General features: G+C 43.9%; 7 protein-coding genes across 7 annotated transcripts; 5 read left to right on the top strand and 2 right to left on the bottom strand.

The window, feature by feature from the left end:
* Window positions 1–1001: 1001 nt before the first annotated feature.
* FA14DRAFT_171792 (uncharacterized protein) lies at window positions 1002–2167 on the top strand (the record flags this gene model as incomplete). Its single annotated transcript, XM_025500354.1, has 1 exon — window positions 1002–2167. The coding sequence occupies exon 1, from the start codon at window positions 1019–1021 to the stop codon at window positions 2165–2167; it is 1149 nt and encodes a 382-aa protein (XP_025355404.1). The 5' UTR covers window positions 1002–1018.
* Window positions 2168–2355: 188 nt separating this feature from the next.
* FA14DRAFT_37653 (uncharacterized protein) lies at window positions 2356–4468 on the top strand. The gene has a single exon (XM_025502259.1). It carries the CDS (start codon window positions 2419–2421, stop codon window positions 4384–4386), a length of 1968 nt encoding a protein of 655 aa, XP_025355403.1. The 5' UTR covers window positions 2356–2418; the 3' UTR covers window positions 4387–4468.
* Window positions 4469–4550: 82 nt separating this feature from the next.
* FA14DRAFT_167459 (SE-domain-containing protein) lies at window positions 4551–6561 on the bottom strand (the record flags this gene model as incomplete). The annotated part of the gene is made up of 2 exons (XM_025500089.1): window positions 4643–6561; window positions 4551–4604 (listed from the first exon to the last, which is right to left on the bottom strand). The coding sequence occupies exons 1-2, from the start codon at window positions 6287–6289 to the stop codon at window positions 4551–4553; spliced, it is 1701 nt and encodes a 566-aa protein (XP_025355402.1). The 5' UTR covers window positions 6290–6561.
* Window positions 6562–6978: 417 nt separating this feature from the next.
* Window positions 6979–9117, bottom strand: FA14DRAFT_121773 (kinase-like protein; the record flags this gene model as incomplete). Its single annotated transcript, XM_025496483.1, has 1 exon — window positions 6979–9117. One exon carries the CDS (start codon window positions 9115–9117, stop codon window positions 6979–6981), a length of 2139 nt encoding a protein of 712 aa, XP_025355401.1.
* A 1766-nt stretch (window positions 9118–10883) lies between these two features.
* FA14DRAFT_164165 (cytochrome c oxidase subunit IV) lies at window positions 10884–11737 on the top strand (the record flags this gene model as incomplete). The annotated part of the gene is made up of 2 exons (XM_025499867.1): window positions 10884–11214; window positions 11460–11737. 2 exons carry the CDS (start codon window positions 10884–10886, stop codon window positions 11735–11737), a joined length of 609 nt encoding a protein of 202 aa, XP_025355400.1.
* Window positions 11738–12831: 1094 nt separating this feature from the next.
* On the top strand, window positions 12832–15137 carry FA14DRAFT_167456 (alpha/beta-hydrolase). Its single transcript, XM_025500088.1, has one exon. The coding sequence runs from the start codon at window positions 13202–13204 to the stop codon at window positions 14825–14827; it is 1626 nt and encodes a 541-aa protein (XP_025355399.1). The 5' UTR covers window positions 12832–13201; the 3' UTR covers window positions 14828–15137.
* A 191-nt stretch (window positions 15138–15328) lies between these two features.
* Window positions 15329–17699, top strand: FA14DRAFT_37403 (uncharacterized protein). Its single transcript, XM_025502257.1, has one exon. The coding sequence runs from the start codon at window positions 15361–15363 to the stop codon at window positions 17611–17613; it is 2253 nt and encodes a 750-aa protein (XP_025355398.1). The 5' UTR covers window positions 15329–15360; the 3' UTR covers window positions 17614–17699.
* Window positions 17700–17757: the final 58 nt, after the last annotated feature.

Here is a 17757-nt window from a genome sequence, read left to right as displayed (position 1 = left end):
ATCACACGGTGTATCTTCACCTCGTACAGAAATTGCTGCTGCAGCTACTGGATCGCGCAGGAAGTCATCTTCATCTACCACAAAAGCAAGCGTTTTGGCTGGGCCAACGTTTGATGTTGCGCCACCTCGTGCTATTCGTGTGATGGGTGCACCACCGTTGGGAGGAATGCCACTAGAATCAGAAACGATTTTAGGTGTTGTATCTGCGCGTATCAAGGTGATTCAACGTGCGGCTGATGACTTTGGTAGCGGAAATGGTTGGATAGGTGGCAAAGATGCTTCTTGGCCAGGTTTAGATCCTAAAGGAGAACGATCGATCATCACACGTGAAGCTCATATTATGACATTGAGCGTTTTGCCTGGAGAACGTGGTCAAGGATTAGGAGCACGACTTTTGGATTTGTTGTTGGAAGAATGCAAACGTAGAACAGCAGGACCAAGAATTCATCTGGCAACGGGATCAAATACCTTTTCCGAAGAAGCGATCACAAGTGCACCACCAAGAGCACATCAAGATGCACCGATGCGAACTGTGTTGGAAATGCATCCAAGTAATCAAGCAGCAATGCAATTATACAAAAAACGAAATTTCAATCAAGTTGCCGGTAACAAAGGAACGGTTAAACACTTTTTCCGTGGTGATCAACGTATTCCTTCAAGCATTCGTTTACGTGTTGGAGGATCGGATGCTGTTCGAATGGAAAGGTTTGATACCCCTTCCAAACAGAATGGTGTCGCTTGAGGCTTTTCAACTTCTATAATTTTTTCGATTCCTTCTTTTCTTTTCGCATTCTATAATCATCATCATCATCAGTGTACTATTATATTCATAATCTTATATATCCTAGAGAGCTTTACCATATGCAAGCGTGTGTGGGCGAGTAGGGCCAATGATTATGGTAAAGAGGTTCGTGGGTGTATCTGTGTAGCGCGTTTTTAAGGTTACCACTTTGAGAAGAAGCCAAAAAGAATTGATGCTACTAACATCCAACTCAAAAGATAGAAGTGAGGGGAAGAAATGGCAATGACGACTGCAACATTGAACGATGGCAAGATAAATCGATCCAATACAAGCCCGCCGAGCTTGAGACTACAACTTAGATTTATCAAAACAATCTATCAAAACTTAACAAATGTCTACTTCCTCTTGATCGAACAAGGCGCCTCCACCTCGATTGCCTCGACAAAGAATGCATTGACGATACAAATGAACAGCTTGAAAGCTCAAGTTAGAGGAGATTTGATTGACAATGCTTCTTCATCACGATCTCAAACACCTTCCGGATTGCGGTCCAAATCAACTTCTGGTGGATTATCGGATTTGCGCCCAGAACACAGTAAACGAGTCAAGGATATTCACCTCTTTGAGGCTTTATTGCGTCCCAATGTAGGTGTGAAAGGATCAATGGCATCCACTTCTACTCAGAATTCTTTCATGCCATCTTTAAAGCAAGCCATTCAGGCCATCGAAGTCATCAATGAGATACTGAACGAGTTGATGGAACGCGCAAATGTGCATGCAGCCAATCAAGCTCGTATTCGAACATTGGTGGCCGAGATCGAACAACGAGATACAACTATGGTACAATCAATAAGAAAGCTAGCAAGCCTACGTGAAAGCTGCCATAGGCTTGTCAAGCTTGGTAAAGAAGAAGAAGATTCGATCAAACGTGCAGAGAGCAAACCGTTGGCATATGATGATATTCTACATTATGCTAGAACATTGTCACAAACTACTACTGCTCCTCCTGGCTTTAAGTTGCAACTTGATGAAGAAGGTGAAAGATCACATGATGCAGATCCAGCCGGTGATCAGCCGGCCAAGAAGAGAAAGTTATTCCAGTTAGCCGGTGATGATGACGATGAGGCAGAAGCAGGTAAGAATGGGCAAATCCCCTCACATTTGCAAGACAAGCTACCTTTCCCATCAATTGATGCGATTCGAAGAGGTGCGAGTGTCATTCGACCGCCAACATGGGATATGTTCCAAAAGGGTATCCTTCAAATGGATCAAGAAGATGTTGATGGTAATCCAGAAACAAATGGTCAATTGCAAGAACAAGAAGCGCAATACACTCGTCCTTCTGCCCCTACATCTAAATCACAGCCCAGGAAAGCACAACCAGTTGAAGAGGAAGAAGATGGATTTGGACTTGATTTGAACTGAGAGAGAAGACAAGTAGACCGTGCTCTATCCATGTACACATGCAATCAAACAATTCTTCATTTTAGGCACTGCGCGAGTGTTTTCCGGTTTGACCTATGTCAAATTAAATGCAATCAAAGCGTTTTTGACCGTTTGAGTGGAGAGGTCATTGCTCAGAAAAATGCTATCATCCTTTAATGCTGAGCCATTAAGATCCGAATCGTTCTTCTTTGCCACCACCACCTTTTTTTTTCTATGAATCCATAATTATTATGAGTCGAAGTATACTTCGTCATTACACCCTAAGCCAAGTTCCACATCAAGACAAGCGCGAGAATGTGCAAAAGTTCATCAATCAATCTGCTCTGATGCTGTCCAAGCCACAAAAGTCACACAAGCTCGAAAGAAAGGCAAGGGAGTATGACTTGGAATCAAACACAGTAAGCGATGCAAACTCTATGGCATTACAGCTTTCAGATCCATCTACTGACATTTTGGACGGAAAGCGAGCTGTAAAGAAGCGTTTGAGAGATCGAAAGAGGCGAAGGAGGCATTTGGCTGAAATGCGAAGATCGCCGCCTCATCGTCATTCCTCTCCATCTTCTTCTCGTCGCAGACATTTCGGTCGAAAAATTGAAGAAAAGAAAGCCAGAAAGCGAGCCAGGAAGAGCAGCCCGCCAGTCATTCAGGATCGTAGTCGCTCCAAGGCCGACAGGATTCGCAAAGAATCAAGATCCAAAGAAAAAGAGAAATCAACAAGGAATAAATATTTGGATCTCTTCCAATTCAATGGCGCCTCTACTTTGAAAAGGGAAAGAATTACCATTCCACAGCCTAAGCTAGGCATTTTTAGTAGAGGCACGGCAAACCCTTACTCTGTTGACAAGGCTAGAGTGAAGGACAAGAAGAGGAAGAGGAGCCCCTCATGGTCAACAGATGACGAATATTATGAGTCTTCGATGGCAGCTTCGATGTCTGGGCCTCCATCTTTTGAAATCGATGAGGGAGATCCAAGTCGCATTCGGGCTTTGGAGGAGCAGATCAAAGAGCTGCAAACTACTGTGAAAAGTCTCAACTCATCAAAGAAGCACAACGTACAAGCGAACGAGATCAATACTAGAAACAAGGATATGGAACTGCATCACGAAAGCGCCAGAGCCTCCCGTCAGTCTCCTCCAACACACAACAACCATACCGTTGTTAACCTTGATCATATGCCTTGGTCTCGTGACCCTGTCCAGCAAAAACAAGCTGAATCAGTCATTCAAGACGACCCGCCGCCAGTCCTGGCGTTCAATGGTGATAAGCCTGATGTGCATCCTAATGGTTGGCGAGCCCAACATAAATTGCATGATCCTGGCTTGCAAGCAATTCAGAAACGATTTGTTGATGCAGGAGGAGCAAATTTCGTTCCTGCAGCGTCAACCTCGGTACCGAGGGCCGATCAACAAAAGAATATGAATCAAGAGCTGGAGAATTCTGAGGAGGCGGCGCAACGGCAAATTGCAGCAGGACCATGTCAAGCTGATAGATCTGTGCATCCTATACAAAGGCAAGCTCGAGCCACTTACGAGATTCTCGGAGCAGAAGATGAAATGGAAGATCATTACAGCAATCGTGATGAATATCACCTTAGGGATCAATTTGATCTTTTTAGCTATGATGTCCCAGGAAATGATTATGCTGTGGAGCGTAGTGTACGTATTCGTCCTCAAGCAGCTTTTAGACACAATGCGTATTCGTTACCCGACACCACAAACGAAAAAGTGGAATATGCGAACAGATTTCGCGGAGCGCCCGCCTATGATTTTGACAAGCATTTTGATCACGGTGGATTTGCAGGAAATGCAAATTTGCAAGATGAAGGAACATACGATGGCCACGTGGATAGATTTCCACAGCAGATCAGTGATGTGGAATTAAATTATGGTGAAGCTTTAGCGCAGGCTGATCCTCATGGAGCACCATCGAGACAGGATCCGGATCCTCTAGGCGATTACGTGAAAGATAGAGTTGCCGTTATTAATTATACGTACCAAGAACCGGTTCTTGAAGAAGATCAGTACGTCTACACCCCTGACGAATATACGAACGACGATTCCTATGAACAGCAATATGCAGACACAATTTATTCTACTGAATATTCACCAATCGTTGATTATTCAAATTATACAAACAAGCATCAAGATTTGAACGAAGATGATCTTGAAGGCTTTTGGCATCCGCATCGTCTTATTTAAATGTACACAAGCTCACATCCTGGCTACCTCCGTATTGTAGTGATTAGCGATTATATATTCTAAATATTTAGTACAAATATGATGTCCATAACAATGTAGATGATAGAGTGGTATCTTTGAATGCGTGCAGAATAAATGGGGAAAAGAAGTGTAATCATGTGAATCTACCTGGAAATACGATCTCCCGGATTCCAGAACCAGGTCTGCCTGCTTGCCCGCTGTATACATATGCCATAATGGCTGCCAATACAACAACGATAGTAGTTGAATTGATGTGCGGTCCAATGATCGGTATCGAGTTCAGCCAAGAAGCTGCACTATTCTTGCCGTCCTTTCCAGCTGTAGCAGCAGGCATCTCTTTTGCTCGACCGGCAAAAGCGGGGATATTACTTCTCATTTCGGTGAAGACGACCGGCAGTAGAACAACGCAGGCTGTGTAAAAGACCGCAATCGATCTCAATACCAAGCCAGGATATTCCAAAAAGCCTGGTGTATGCATTTTGCCCGTTTTTGGATCTTTACGTGGATGCATGAACAAGGCATAGATACTGTAAAGTGCAACGGAGAAAAAGTGATAAAAGAGCAAAAATGGTTGTGGCGCCAAACCTGACAACAAACTGACCGGTCCACCAACGCATTCACCTCCAAGCTCAAAGTACTTGAAACATCCTTCTCGTAACACTTCCAAGTTTTCATCATCGGCGCCAAAGAGACTGTACAGTGCTTGTGCCAAGATGTTGATCACACTTGCAAGCCCTTTCCTACGCCAGTGCCATTCGCGCAATGCAGGTTTGAGAGAGTTCCAATCATGCAAATCCTTAACCGTTTGACCGTAATACTCGTCTTCAGGTTTCCATGCAGCACCTCCAAGTTCGTTTGTCAGATGCACTGCATCCCATAGACCAACTGTCATTCCTCCTCCGGTCAATGGATGTCTCATGTTCATCGCATCTCCCACCAATACGATCCCACGTCTATGTTTGTTTTGACCTTGCATGCTTGGTGGCAAGAAGGAATTAGGCATACTTCGTAGTCGTTGCCCTTTGTTGAGTTCTTTCGATACGCAAGGCTGCAAAGCTTCGGGCAAGTAGGGAATAACGCGGTTTTGGATATGGCGTTGAAGATCTCCTTTACCTGCAGAGGGGAGCTTTTCACCGGAAATGTCCATCAGGATACGAGTATGTTCCGTTGAGATCTGGTAGAGAAGCGTAGGTCCTGATGGCCCCAAGACAACATGTCCATGATGTGGAGAAGGTAGAGGGGCATGCTCTAGCTCGAGCGCCACAAAGTTGGATCGAACGGTCGGAGCAATTGTTGAACCATGTGTCCTTCTGAATTTGGAGAAACAACCATCTGCAACGATTGTCAAAGGTGCACGAATGTGCAGCTCTTCGTTTGTGTCTTTTGCAGTTGCGATTACTCCGACATTGTTTCCCTGCTTGTCTTCGATCAATTCACGTACCGTTGATTCGAGTATGGTGACATTTGGTTGGGCGATGGCTGCGTTACGCAACTTCTGTACAAATCTTCCATGATGGAAACTTCTGCCTTCGACCTTTCCACTTTTTCCTTCGATTCCTTTTCCCCATCTTCCATCAGATTGTTCTTGTGGATATGGGATCGGGACACTTTTCGGTCCATAGAAGACATGATAACCTTCTACGGGTACGGCATCAATATCGCGTAAACAATCGATCAAGTCGAGTTTATATAATGCACGTACACCACCGGGTTGTAGTAATTCTCCAACGATTCGATCTGGTTCTGTCATATCACGTTCAAACAGAGCAACCTTTCTGCCTGATCGTCCAAGACCGTATGCCAATGCTGATCCGACAATTCCGGCTCCTACGATGGCTACATCGAATTCACGCTGTTTGCTTGCCGATGCGATTGCCGTCATGTTGTCGATTTGTTCTATGCGAATTGAATGATTGTAAATCTATACTTTGGGTCAAAGTTGTCCACAAAGATGATGGTTAATAGTCGGGAAGAAATGACAACTGACTGTGAATAGCTAGTACTGCGTGCATGTATAAACGAATCTTTCCTCCAACTTCAAAAATTCACCGCGCCTGTCCCCCCTGCTTGAGAGCTTTCGAATGTTCCGCTTAAGAATGCCATTCGGGCAAACAATCGGTCGGCCGTCCTCCCGCATAGGCTTCCTACCGGTCTTTCTACGCCTGTTTGCCTGCCTGAGCTTCTGTTTTGCACCGCGTTTTACGCTCAACACGCTAACAAAGCCTTTGCCGCCACTGACAGGCCTATGTACGAGCTTAAAAAATATTCGTGCAGCTTGCAGAATCAATCGCCTGATTTAACGGAGACTGACAATGTGCCGCTTCTAGGTCCAATGATGCACTGCTTACCAAAGCAAAAGTCTTTCTCCGCATTACGTAGTTTTCTCCTCAACAAAAATAGAACTCATCATCAGGAGCATTTCCCGTACCTATCATCAATTTCTAGAACGGATGTATTGTTGTAGGTGTACGCTAATATGATAGTATGAAGCAAGCACAGATGAGAGAATATTGACACACAAGAGAAAGAGAGTATAGTAATGATAGTACAGGGTACGCTAGAAGAAAGAAATCAGGCATCCATTTCTACATCATAAGGATCACGCGGAGCAGCAGTGGCAGTACGACTGTTTGAAGAATGATGAGGGAAATGATCTTGTTGATCATCATCATCAACGTTCATTCTACTCATTCCTAAACTTGCTCCTGCCAATCCACCGAATCCTCCACTTCCTCTCCTTCCGCCAAAGCTGCCTGCCACACTTCCGTCATACGTTCCACTATAACTGAATCCTCTAAATTTATCTTGAATCGATCGTGTAAGTTCATCTTCCTCTTCTTCAGGTTCGCCTGTCCGGCCTTGAATATCCATCGCTCCATTTCCACTTCCATTATCTCCCCCTTGTACACCTCCAATTGCCTTTTCTCCTGCACCATTCACATCTCCATCAAATCCTGGAATGAATGTCATCTGTTTCAAATCCGTTTCTGTGAACTCCGGGTCAAAGTTGGCAACTGATTCATCCGATTCGACAGATGGTTTGAAAGGAGGCGTAAGTTGCTTTTGCGATAATGCATCAAAATCGATATCTTTGAAGAACGCATGATCTTTAAGATCTTTTGCATCATTTGCTGCACCCAATCTGTGTTTCGGATTACGGTTGAGCAGACCTTTGACAAATTGTTTGCCATCATCTCCAATCGCTCCACGTGGGAATTTAATCTTACCGAAACAGATATTTCTATACATCTGTTGTGTATCTTCGGCGTAGAAAGGACTCCAACCACAACACATCTCGAACAACAATACTCCCAATGACCAAAAGTCGACCAATTTGGAGTATCCAGATTCGTCCAGTAATACTTCCGGTGCCAGGTACTCGGTCGTTCCACAGAATGTTGTCGTAAGTTGGCCTGCGCCTAAATCAGGTTTACTCAATCCGAAATCACAGAGTGCCACATGTCCGGTTGCATCAAGTAAGATATTCTCAGGCTTAAGATCCCGATAAACGATATCATACTTGTGCAAATGTTCAAGTGCAAGCACCAATTCTGCGATATAGAACCGTGCACGTTCTTCCGTAAACCTTCCTTCTCGTTGCAAATGCCAGAACAATTCTCCTCCAGACTTGTAATCTGTAACAAAGTACAGTTCATGAGCACTTTGGAACGAAAATTTCAGTCCGACCAAGAAAGGACAATCGAGTGACTTTTCCAGAATTTTACGCTCTCCCATCGTGTGTGACACTTCCTTCTTGATTGCGATTTCCCGCTTCGACAATACTTTCATTGCATAAATGCGCTTTGTATCCTTCTTTCGCACTTGGAACACTCTTCCAAACGTTCCTCTACCGATCAGTTTCAAGAATTCGAAATCGGAAGGATTCAAATGCTTCTTGTTCAACGTCTTCTCGTAGCTTACCTTGACACGAATTTCACCTCTTACTTGGGGTGTATCTGCTTCTGTATCTTCCCGTGCCAAGAGTGGGTACCATTGATCGGATGATGCTCCATGGATCAAACGTGGACGTATTTGCCGCATTCCCAAGAATCCTTCTTCCTCCGCATCACGATCATACACGCTGATATGTAGTGCTTTGTCTGCCTGAACCACATCAAAGAATGCTTCATGTTCCCACACTGGATTATGAGGTCCATTGGACTTTTCGGCGATTGGATTGCGTGCAATGAATTCATTCTGTTCAAAAGAGATAACCGCATATGGCAGTGCAACACTCTTGTGCAAGTTACGTCCTTCAATCAATTTGACCACCAATCTACCTCTAGGTGCAGATGTATTTCTCGTTGCTCCACTACTTTGACCTGATGATGTCGAAGCGGGTGTTGATGACGTTGCCGAAGAAGAATCTGTAGATGTGTTCTGCTTTGCTTTTGGCGGTGGCAGGGTCATGGAAAAGTCAGGCGCAGTTGTTGAGATACTGGTTGTAGGTACACTTGCATGACTGTGAACCGCTCCTGGAGTCCGCAAGCCTGATTGATCGGTACTGAAAGAAGTGGCAAGCTGACCTTTACTTTGGGATGAGGTCGAGCTATTGCTTTCTTCTCCCCCTCCTCCGTTTACACTACTCATTCGGGGCACAGAAGGAGCGAAAGAATCGAACGGATTTTGATCATCGTTGCGTGAACTGGCCCTTGGAGTTTCTTGATCGGATGGACCTTGTGGCCAAAAGCCTTTAAGCACATTTGACATTTTTACCGAGTATATGCTTGTTTGATTAGGAGTCAATTTTGTCGTTTTATTGCGGATGGGCGTTCATAGGCTTGATGTTGCAAAGCTATGGATTGCGTCTCTCTATCCTGTACTTCCACGGAACCGCGTGGTACCCCTAATGAAAGGAAGGGCGTATCTACTCTTGGCAGGAGTTGGAATTTGTGCGAATAAGAACAAGGTAATCGGTCAAGATATTCTTGCGATTAAAAAGCAACTTTTAATGGAGGATAGCGTACCAGCTCGAATCTGGCGCAGCTCTGTTGAGCGCTGGAGGACAAGGCGCAAGTCAGGGATGGGCTTTGTCGAAGAAGTTGATGTCTGTTCCGTCCGAGTGAAGGCGTAATGGTTAATTCTGATCGCGGGGTATTGATGATCCGCTGTCACTTTGATCGTTGTGGCAAGTTGCACGAAGAGGTGCGATATGATTTGTATGATGTCTTGTAATCGAATCAGGCGATCGCTACAAGAGTTTCAGAGACAAGCTTGAATGATCTCCCTGTCAACCTTGACACAATAATGGTGGTGATCAATGTACTTTGCTTGCTATTCCTTACGTCCGAGTATCGAGTTGAGTGACTACATACACAGCACACCGCTTTTATTGTCCCATTGCCAAGTGCAGCAGCAGCAGCTTACCAGCAACACACACTAAAATAATAATAAAATGCATACGTCGTCAGGCACATAGTCATATTTTGCGTAAATACAAGAAATGCACGCAAGCAACTTAACTTAATTCTCCTTTTCGCATAAAACCAGTCTTGCTATTTGGCTTCTACGCCTTCTACAGATCGCGCTGTATTTATTAGTGTGTGTGGACTGAATTGCCGTTCTTACGCCAACTTGCGTTGGGATCAAGTTGCCGAACACCATACGACAAAAGGCAAATATAATCACGGTGAATTTAAATCTGCTTCTAGAAATGGATCAATGTTTGGTTTCATTTCGATAAATATTCAATGAGGGTACAGCACACAGGAGAAGTATAAGTTTGTGATTCATTCTCTTTCCCACTGTTCGAACCGCTTCCCTACCTAATCAATGGAGCTCAGATCGGCATTTCACACATGATATCTCCACGATCTTATTCTTACTCGGTCGATCGAAGAATGTGCATCAATGCTACATCAGGTTTTCAAAAGAATGAAAGATGAGAACAAACGCACAGACCTGAGAAGGTGGAGTATGCCGGCACGTGCTAAGATCTCCCTGGCCCGCACGGGAAGTTGACAGCCAAACCGGGCCTATAAGAGCTGAGGCATTATTTCTACACACATGCACAGGGCTAAAGGGCAATCTCGGAAGGAAAGGAGGAAGAGGGCGTAAGGCTTGCCAGCCTTTAATAAAATCAAACACGCGTACGGTTCTTGAAAATAACTCCACTGTACGTACAGTGAGTGAGGGCTTTAGCTTGTGATTAGCTGCTTTTAGGGCCAAATCCGAGCAAAATTCGCTCAACCGTCCGTCTTCTTGTAAGGCGTTGTTGAGTTATTAAGTTCGCGCCCAGGGCTTGATTTATTTTTTTCAAGAACTTCTCGCCCTCTTACGCGCGCGCTCAGGCTGGCTGGCTGGCTTGTATGCAGAAAAGGGAGGCTGCTTTGCTTTCGTTTGATTGGATTCTGGTTGGAGGGATTGCCAGACGGAAAGCTTGAGCTGTTTCTTCGTGTGTGTGCGTTTTTTACCTTTCTGTTCATCATCGATCACTTTTCTTTCACTTCCACAAAACACAAAAAAAAAGAAGAATCATGTTGGCGCCAATTCGTACCAGTGTGAGCCGCACTGTTGCTCGATCTTCTTCGTCTTCTGTTGGTCGTTTATCAGCTGGAATTGGTGCTCGTCGTACTTTGGTTACCAAAGAAGAAAGATGGGATTTAAACACAATCAAACAGGCAAACGAACAAAATTTAATTCCTGATGAAAGTGGAAAAGGTGGATCTGATTTAACTTCTTCCATTCCAAGTTTGGAAGCAAGATGGGCACAATTATCAAAAGAGGAACAATACGGCATCTTTCGTCATTTGGAAGAATTGCAACGTAAGGATTGGAAAGAACTATCGGTAGACCAAAAGAAAGCAGGTATGTATCGATATGCTTGATTTCAGGGGATACAGGAGGGGAGGGTAAAAACAGGGGCAGGTTTGGTGGTTTATCTTGCAATGGTGTTTGATGGAATGAAGGTATTGGAAGTAGTGGAAGCAACATAAGAGCATCCGCATCGTCCGAATGAGCGCATTTGTGGAGATATATCTGCTCTTGTTATCCGACAATAAAGCTCTACTTGCAACTGAAAGCTAACACATCCATCTTTTTCTAACCTTCAGCATACTTTATCTCTTTCGGTCCTCATGGTCCCCGTAAAGCAATCACCCAACCCGGACAAGCAATGCGTACAATGGTCGGTGTTTCCGCCATCGTTGGTGCTACTGTTGCAGTCTTCTTCGGAATCAGACACTTCGCTGCTCCACCACCAAAGACAATGACCAAGGAATACCAAGATGCAATGACCGAAAAGGCAAGAGAAGAGAAATTGAACCCAATCTCCGGTATTTCTTCAGAAGGATACAAAGGAAAAGGATACGAACAAAAATCATTAGCTTAAGGTGGAGATAGAAGATGTTTTGTGAGCTATATTGATAGCTTGAATCCTCTTGACAATGTCTCATGACATTCAATGCTTTCAAAATTTCGTTCAACCTTTTTATCCGTTGTCATACTATAAACCTACATATATAACATCTCATGCATACAATCGTTCTCGCTTGATGGAATCAAGATTGACTAACATTTGTCTCAATCTTGATACGATGTCCATAGAGGATGATGTACGTATATAATTTGCAAATAAATGAAGAAACTGCTAGTACAGCTTGGGGAGGCGGTACAGAGAAAGCAGACGGGGTAGAACAATACTGACGTCGGAAAGAGTGTTGTCCCATACTTACTTCTGCTCTTGAAGTAGTGAAAGATTCTACCTATGTTCCTCTACATGACCATCTAAGGATAGTCGATCTTCCAGATTAGGAACAGAAGTATTGAATTGACGTGACATTGCACGTGAGAAGCTTGTAAGGTGATCCTGTTTGGCAGCAGATCATATTCACTTTTCTCTTGTATTCATATATGCCTACAAGTCACACCGATCTCTGGTTGGATCAAAAGAGCACAAGACGCATCTTACGCCAGAAGATCAGTTCGGAGACTTTAGCAAGGTACAAGGGATATGAATAGACGGCATCCCTTCTGCTTAAGAGCTATGCAACCGATCAAACCCACTTTTGACTCGGCAGGCAGAGATTTACTCCCCTGGTTTAAATGAATGAATATTGTGTCTCTCCCATTTTATAGCCCCACACGATACTCGCGCATTTCAAGCATTGTACCCGCACACATTGTCTGTTTGCGTACATTCAAGATTCTTTTCATATTTGTTTGTATTGAATGTCAAGGCATCAACGCACTATACTGTACAACTCTTTGAAGCTAATGAATCAAAATACATTACAATACCAGTCTTGCTTCTTATAAGCGGTAGGCGGAAAGTGCTTTATGCGGATTTTTATAATTGTGCGCTTGTGTGCAGTGCAGCACATCTGACACCACTTTTATTACACAGTGTTCCAACTTTTTTGTATGCGTTAAGTTAAAGCGGGTAAAGATCTAATTCACACTCGTTCTGCGCCATCCCCGCGAAATTTCATTAGGCGAAAAGTTGACCTCTTCAAGCTTTGAAAAAAAAAGCGGCAGCGGTCATTCAACCCTCTCCTCGTTCCTCTATGCGCGCAGCGGGACAATTGATAGTTGATTGACATCATCATCTTTCCTTCTTCTCATCTCCATCCTCTTTCCTTTCCCCCTACATCCGACCTCAACATCCCCCGACAGGTGCAACAGTCTTTTCGACCAAACAAGACTGGCATCCATTTCGATCTAGACCTAGCATCCCACCAAAGCCGAATCGAAGCTGGATAAAGTGATTTGATCTGGAATCACAAAGCCAATTCCCTTCCACATCAACATTCTACCATCCTCACCCTTTGTTCCGATCGTCAATCACTAGATAACCATGTCGGCCTTTATCGATTATAGTCGCCGTATGCGCGGTCAGCGTAATAGCCCGGAAGAGGAAAATCATCAAGATCCATTCAACGATCAACAAGGACAACGCAGTCAGGAGCCAGATGTCACTTCTGACGTTCAAGCAGGCAATGCTCACGACGAACAAGAGCAATACAGACAACAAAATACCACTACCGGACGTGGTCATCACTTCGACGTTGAACATATTCATACAACAGGTGATACAGCACGTACACCAGATGCACAAGAGTTCTTTGATCCCACTTTTGGAGATTACGAAGATGAGCCACCGCTTGAGATGGTATTCTTTGACCATGTTGTGCAAAATTACGGTGAAATGAACCTATTCAACAAAACAAGATTGTTCATCCGTCAATCCGCTTCTTTCTTTTTGACCCTCGGTGGTTTGGGTGTCGTTCTTGTGGCAGCATTTGCAGCTTACTTGAACCCGATGAAGAAAGCTCCTCCACGTGCTCGTGGTGACCGTGAATACGAGCGCAGAATGACTGGTGAACGTTTCAGTGGAAAGCCACAATACTACGCAAACTACTGGGGTTACCGATGTGATGAACACGAAATCATCACCGAAGGAGGTTGGATTTTGAAGGCACATCGTGTCTCTGATCCTCGTCGTGGTACTGCAGCCGGATACCCTGTCGTTTTGCAACACGGTATCTTGTGTAACTCATCCCACTTTTTCGTTTGCGAAGAAAGAAGTATGGCATTCTGGATGGTCGATCAAGGTTACGACGTTTGGGTGACCAACATTCGTGCCAACTTTGGTGCAGGACACACTGAATATACCCGTAACGATCCAAGATTCTGGGCTTTCGGTCTCAAAGAGTTGGCATTCGATTTGCGTGACGTTATCGAATTTATCACAGGTGCAACTGGACGTCCACGCGTGGCATACGTCGGTCACTCGCAAGGAAGTGGATCAATGTACATCGCCCTTTCGCCAGGTATCTGCCCTGAGCTTGGCAGAAAGATCTCTTCTTTCACATCTGTTGGTCCCGCTGTCTACTCTGGTCCCGTTCTGCGTAAATTCCCCTTCAGCTTGCTGCGTCAATTCCGTTCCCGTAAATGGTGGTCAACGATCTTCGGTGTCAAGGAATTCATCCCAGCTATCGGTCTGTTCCAACAGTATCTACCTGCATACATTTTCGGACATCTTGGTTACGTTATCTTCTCTTACTTGTTTGGTTTCCACGATCACAATTGGGTAATGCGTCAAAAGCCAAAGATCTTCCGCACATTGCCCGTTCCCACTTCTTCCGAATTGTTATACTACTACATGAGTGGTTTCTCGCATCGTGGATGCATCTTTGACCCACGTGTACAAGAACCATGGTTCCCACGTACATTCCCTCGTCATTCGATCTATTATGGAAACTTGGACATGTTGGTATTGGGTAAACCATTGGCACAACGCATGGAAAGGCATGAAAAGAATGTTGATATTGTTCATGCAGTCGAATTGGAAGGATATGAACATTTGGACTTTATCATGGGAATGGACGCTCACAGAGTTGTTTATACTGGAATCAAGGATACCATCGAAAGTTCCATCTCGGAAGAAGAACGTTCGCCTGAAATGGCTGAACGTCGCTAAAGGTGGGATTGATGTGACATTCTCTCTTGCTTGCTATTCATGCATTTGCCTTTTCTATTGCTATGCAGAACACTTTTTCCTTTTCATTTCGTATTTCTATTTGGCATTATTAATTTTCATTCTCTCTATATTCTTTCCATCTAATTTTTGTCTCTTCTTTCATCATACATCCAAATCACTCTCATTTCGATGGCCCTCTCTCTTTCGCTTTTGTCGCTCTGCGTTTCTTCTTTGCACATACACACACCTGCCCATATGGGATGATTTGGTGAGACTATAATACCAACACTTTGTCCAAAAGAGCTTTCAGATTATACTCTTGTAATTCAATTGATTCAGATGATGGCTATGTGTGAGCTAGAGTGTTTGTGAATGAGAATGAACGAAGAAAGCAGAATGAAAGCTTTGATGCATGAACAAACGCGGGGAAGAAAGTGTTCAGCCAAATACGCTAACCTTAAATTGTTGGTGTTGATTTTCCTTTTCTTCACAACACTATCTCCGATCATGCCTTTGGTGTAAGCAAAAACACAATGACTGATGAAGGATTTCCAGCTAAATTCTCACCTTGGAGAATCGGATCAACGCAACTATCATCATGCCCTTCCAAGCCAAATAATATCGACATTTCTCCTTCTGGTGCAGTTTTGACTAGATGTGATGAAGCAGTGGATATTGTGCATATACGACATGGAGGACTTGCACCTTTCTTGAATAGTGACGATCATTTCGTTCATCATAGAGATGCAGGAAAGCGTACGGAGATATTTCATTCATCTATCTTTATTGGAGACGTTCCCACTGTGGGCATTAATGGAAGGGTAGGCAAAGATGGCAAGATAGATTTGATGTCGTACGAAAAACGTTTCATGCATGCTCAATGGGCACCTCTGGAAATTGGTCCTAATGCAAGTCCATTCTTTGCAACTTTGACAACACGAAGAGATTTGCATCTTTGGTCCGCTCCAGATAATCAATTCACTGGACCTTGGCAATGTTTGGCAAGCTTGTCCGATTCTGCAAATGGCTCAAATGTTGCAGTCAGCTCGTTCACCTTCCTTGAACCTACATCAATTAACATACAAGAAGAGACTGTTTATCTGATGGCAACATGTCAAGATGAGAATAGGGTAATGATTTGGCGGATAAGGCCGAGGGAATGGGTTGGAGGTGATCTGGAAATTACAGTGGTACATGATGGCATTCTTGATGGATATGATTTCAAGGAGACATACATCTTACAATCGATCCACCTTGAACAGCTTCAACCTACTGAACAGAACTCGCATCACCTGATTGCTGCAGTGGTGCCTAAAGGACTCGTCGTATCTCGCTTTGATTCGAATAGCTCTCAACTTCACAAATCATTATGGCAAAACGAAAGGGAAGAAGGATCATATTCGTCTATATTTGCAAACATGTACATCTACCATGCCCAATGGTCTGCGCGTACTCTTTGCTTGTACCTTTGTGCAGCAGGACAATTGTTCGAAGTAGACTTCCACTTCTTTGACAAAGGAGGAGCCTTTCCATCGTATGCAAGAGTGATCTTCACGACGCTAGATAACAATGGTGAACAAGTTCCAAGTTTGAACCCGGTCATAGGCTTGCAGCTCGACGAAGGCACCCAGCATGAAATGACAATCACCTTGAAGGACGGCACAATATATCGATGTAAAGAAAGATTTACCCGAAAAAAGCAAGCTATTCTACCTACTGGAGAAATAGAAGCACCCAATCCGGAACTCCAAGAGCTTCAGCGAGATGTTGAGAAGAAAAGAGGAATGTATGCGTTCCAATCAGACGACTGTGGAATGGCATTCATGAATTTCGATAACAATGATCTCAATGCATGGTCATTTATACAACATCCAACTTCTACCTTGGAAGTAGCTTTTTCCGAAGCACAAGTTACAGGGATAAATCAAAATGAAGCTGTAGGACCGCTTTCGAAAGCTCAGGCGATCATAGATGAATTTGTTCAATTGGAAGAACATGGTAATGCGGCCGAAATGTCATTACAAAGTATAGCTAGGAGGTCAAAGTTAAAACGATTTCTTTCTTTCCTTACGGAAAGAGCGATTGATAAAGCTCCAATATTCATATATTGTGGCGTTGCCATTGGGAAGTGTGGAGGAGAAGAACCTTTCCGACTTGCAAGTGGTCTTCAATTGATTTATTGGCTGAAGAGTTTTAACGGTCTGGACATGGAGAAAGCCGTATTCGCACAAGTAGACAAGCTTCTTAGACATTATGAGTTTCGATTGGCACAAGAAGTAGCACGAGATCGAATGAATTACATCATTAGCCTTTTGGATGCTCCTAATAGAGAAGGCTTTGATGATTTTTCCGAGATGCACTGTATGCGTATTGCCGCGATGGCGTTCAGTCTATCGCACGGGACGAAAGAGGACCAAGAAACGATTGAATACCTTTTGACAGGCTTGAAAGGAGCCAGTATGGGTCGAAAATTTATACGTGAATGGGGAAAGAAGCTCGATGCAAGTCCTCAAACGGGAATCGATGCAGGAGAACGTTGTCCGATTTGCGATACACCTGTTCTCGTTGGTCTACGTTCACCTTTTGAAGCGAGTTGCAGAGATGGTCATAAATGGAATCGATGCTCAACATCGTTTGGTCTTCTCTGCAATATACGAGCTTCAGCATGTATCGTTTGTTGTCATCAAACTATCTTGCCTGACGATGCAACAAGTGATTTGCAAAAGAAAGCCTTGGAAGCATGCTTTCGATGCGCATTATGCGGTGGGACAAAGGTTACAATCTAGGCGGTTCAAGAGACGTCACATTTCACACTGTAAATTAATCATTAATGTAATCTATTGGATGCGGTAAGATTTCAGTCCTGAGAAAAGTTTAGATAGAAAAGGTACAAATTATGTTATTCGAAGCGATGAGATCGTTGCTGGGTA

The sequence above is a fragment of the Meira miltonrushii genome (assembly GCF_003144205.1).
Source record: "Meira miltonrushii strain MCA 3882 unplaced genomic scaffold FA14scaffold_2, whole genome shotgun sequence".
NCBI lineage: Eukaryota > Fungi > Basidiomycota > Exobasidiomycetes > Exobasidiales > Brachybasidiaceae > Meira > Meira miltonrushii.
The sequence above is the reverse complement of the archived record's forward strand: the minus strand, read 5'-3'. Positions and strand labels throughout refer to the sequence as shown.

Excerpts from the sequence above, each read along its gene's own strand:
- FA14DRAFT_37653 (XM_025502259.1), top strand. The coding sequence starts at position 2,419 with ATGAGTCGAAGTATACTTCGTCATTACACCCTAAGCCAAGTTCCACAT.
- FA14DRAFT_167456 (XM_025500088.1), top strand. The coding sequence starts at position 13,202 with ATGTCGGCCTTTATCGATTATAGTCGCCGTATGCGCGGTCAGCGTAAT.
- FA14DRAFT_37403 (XM_025502257.1), top strand. The coding sequence starts at position 15,361 with ATGACTGATGAAGGATTTCCAGCTAAATTCTCACCTTGGAGAATCGGA.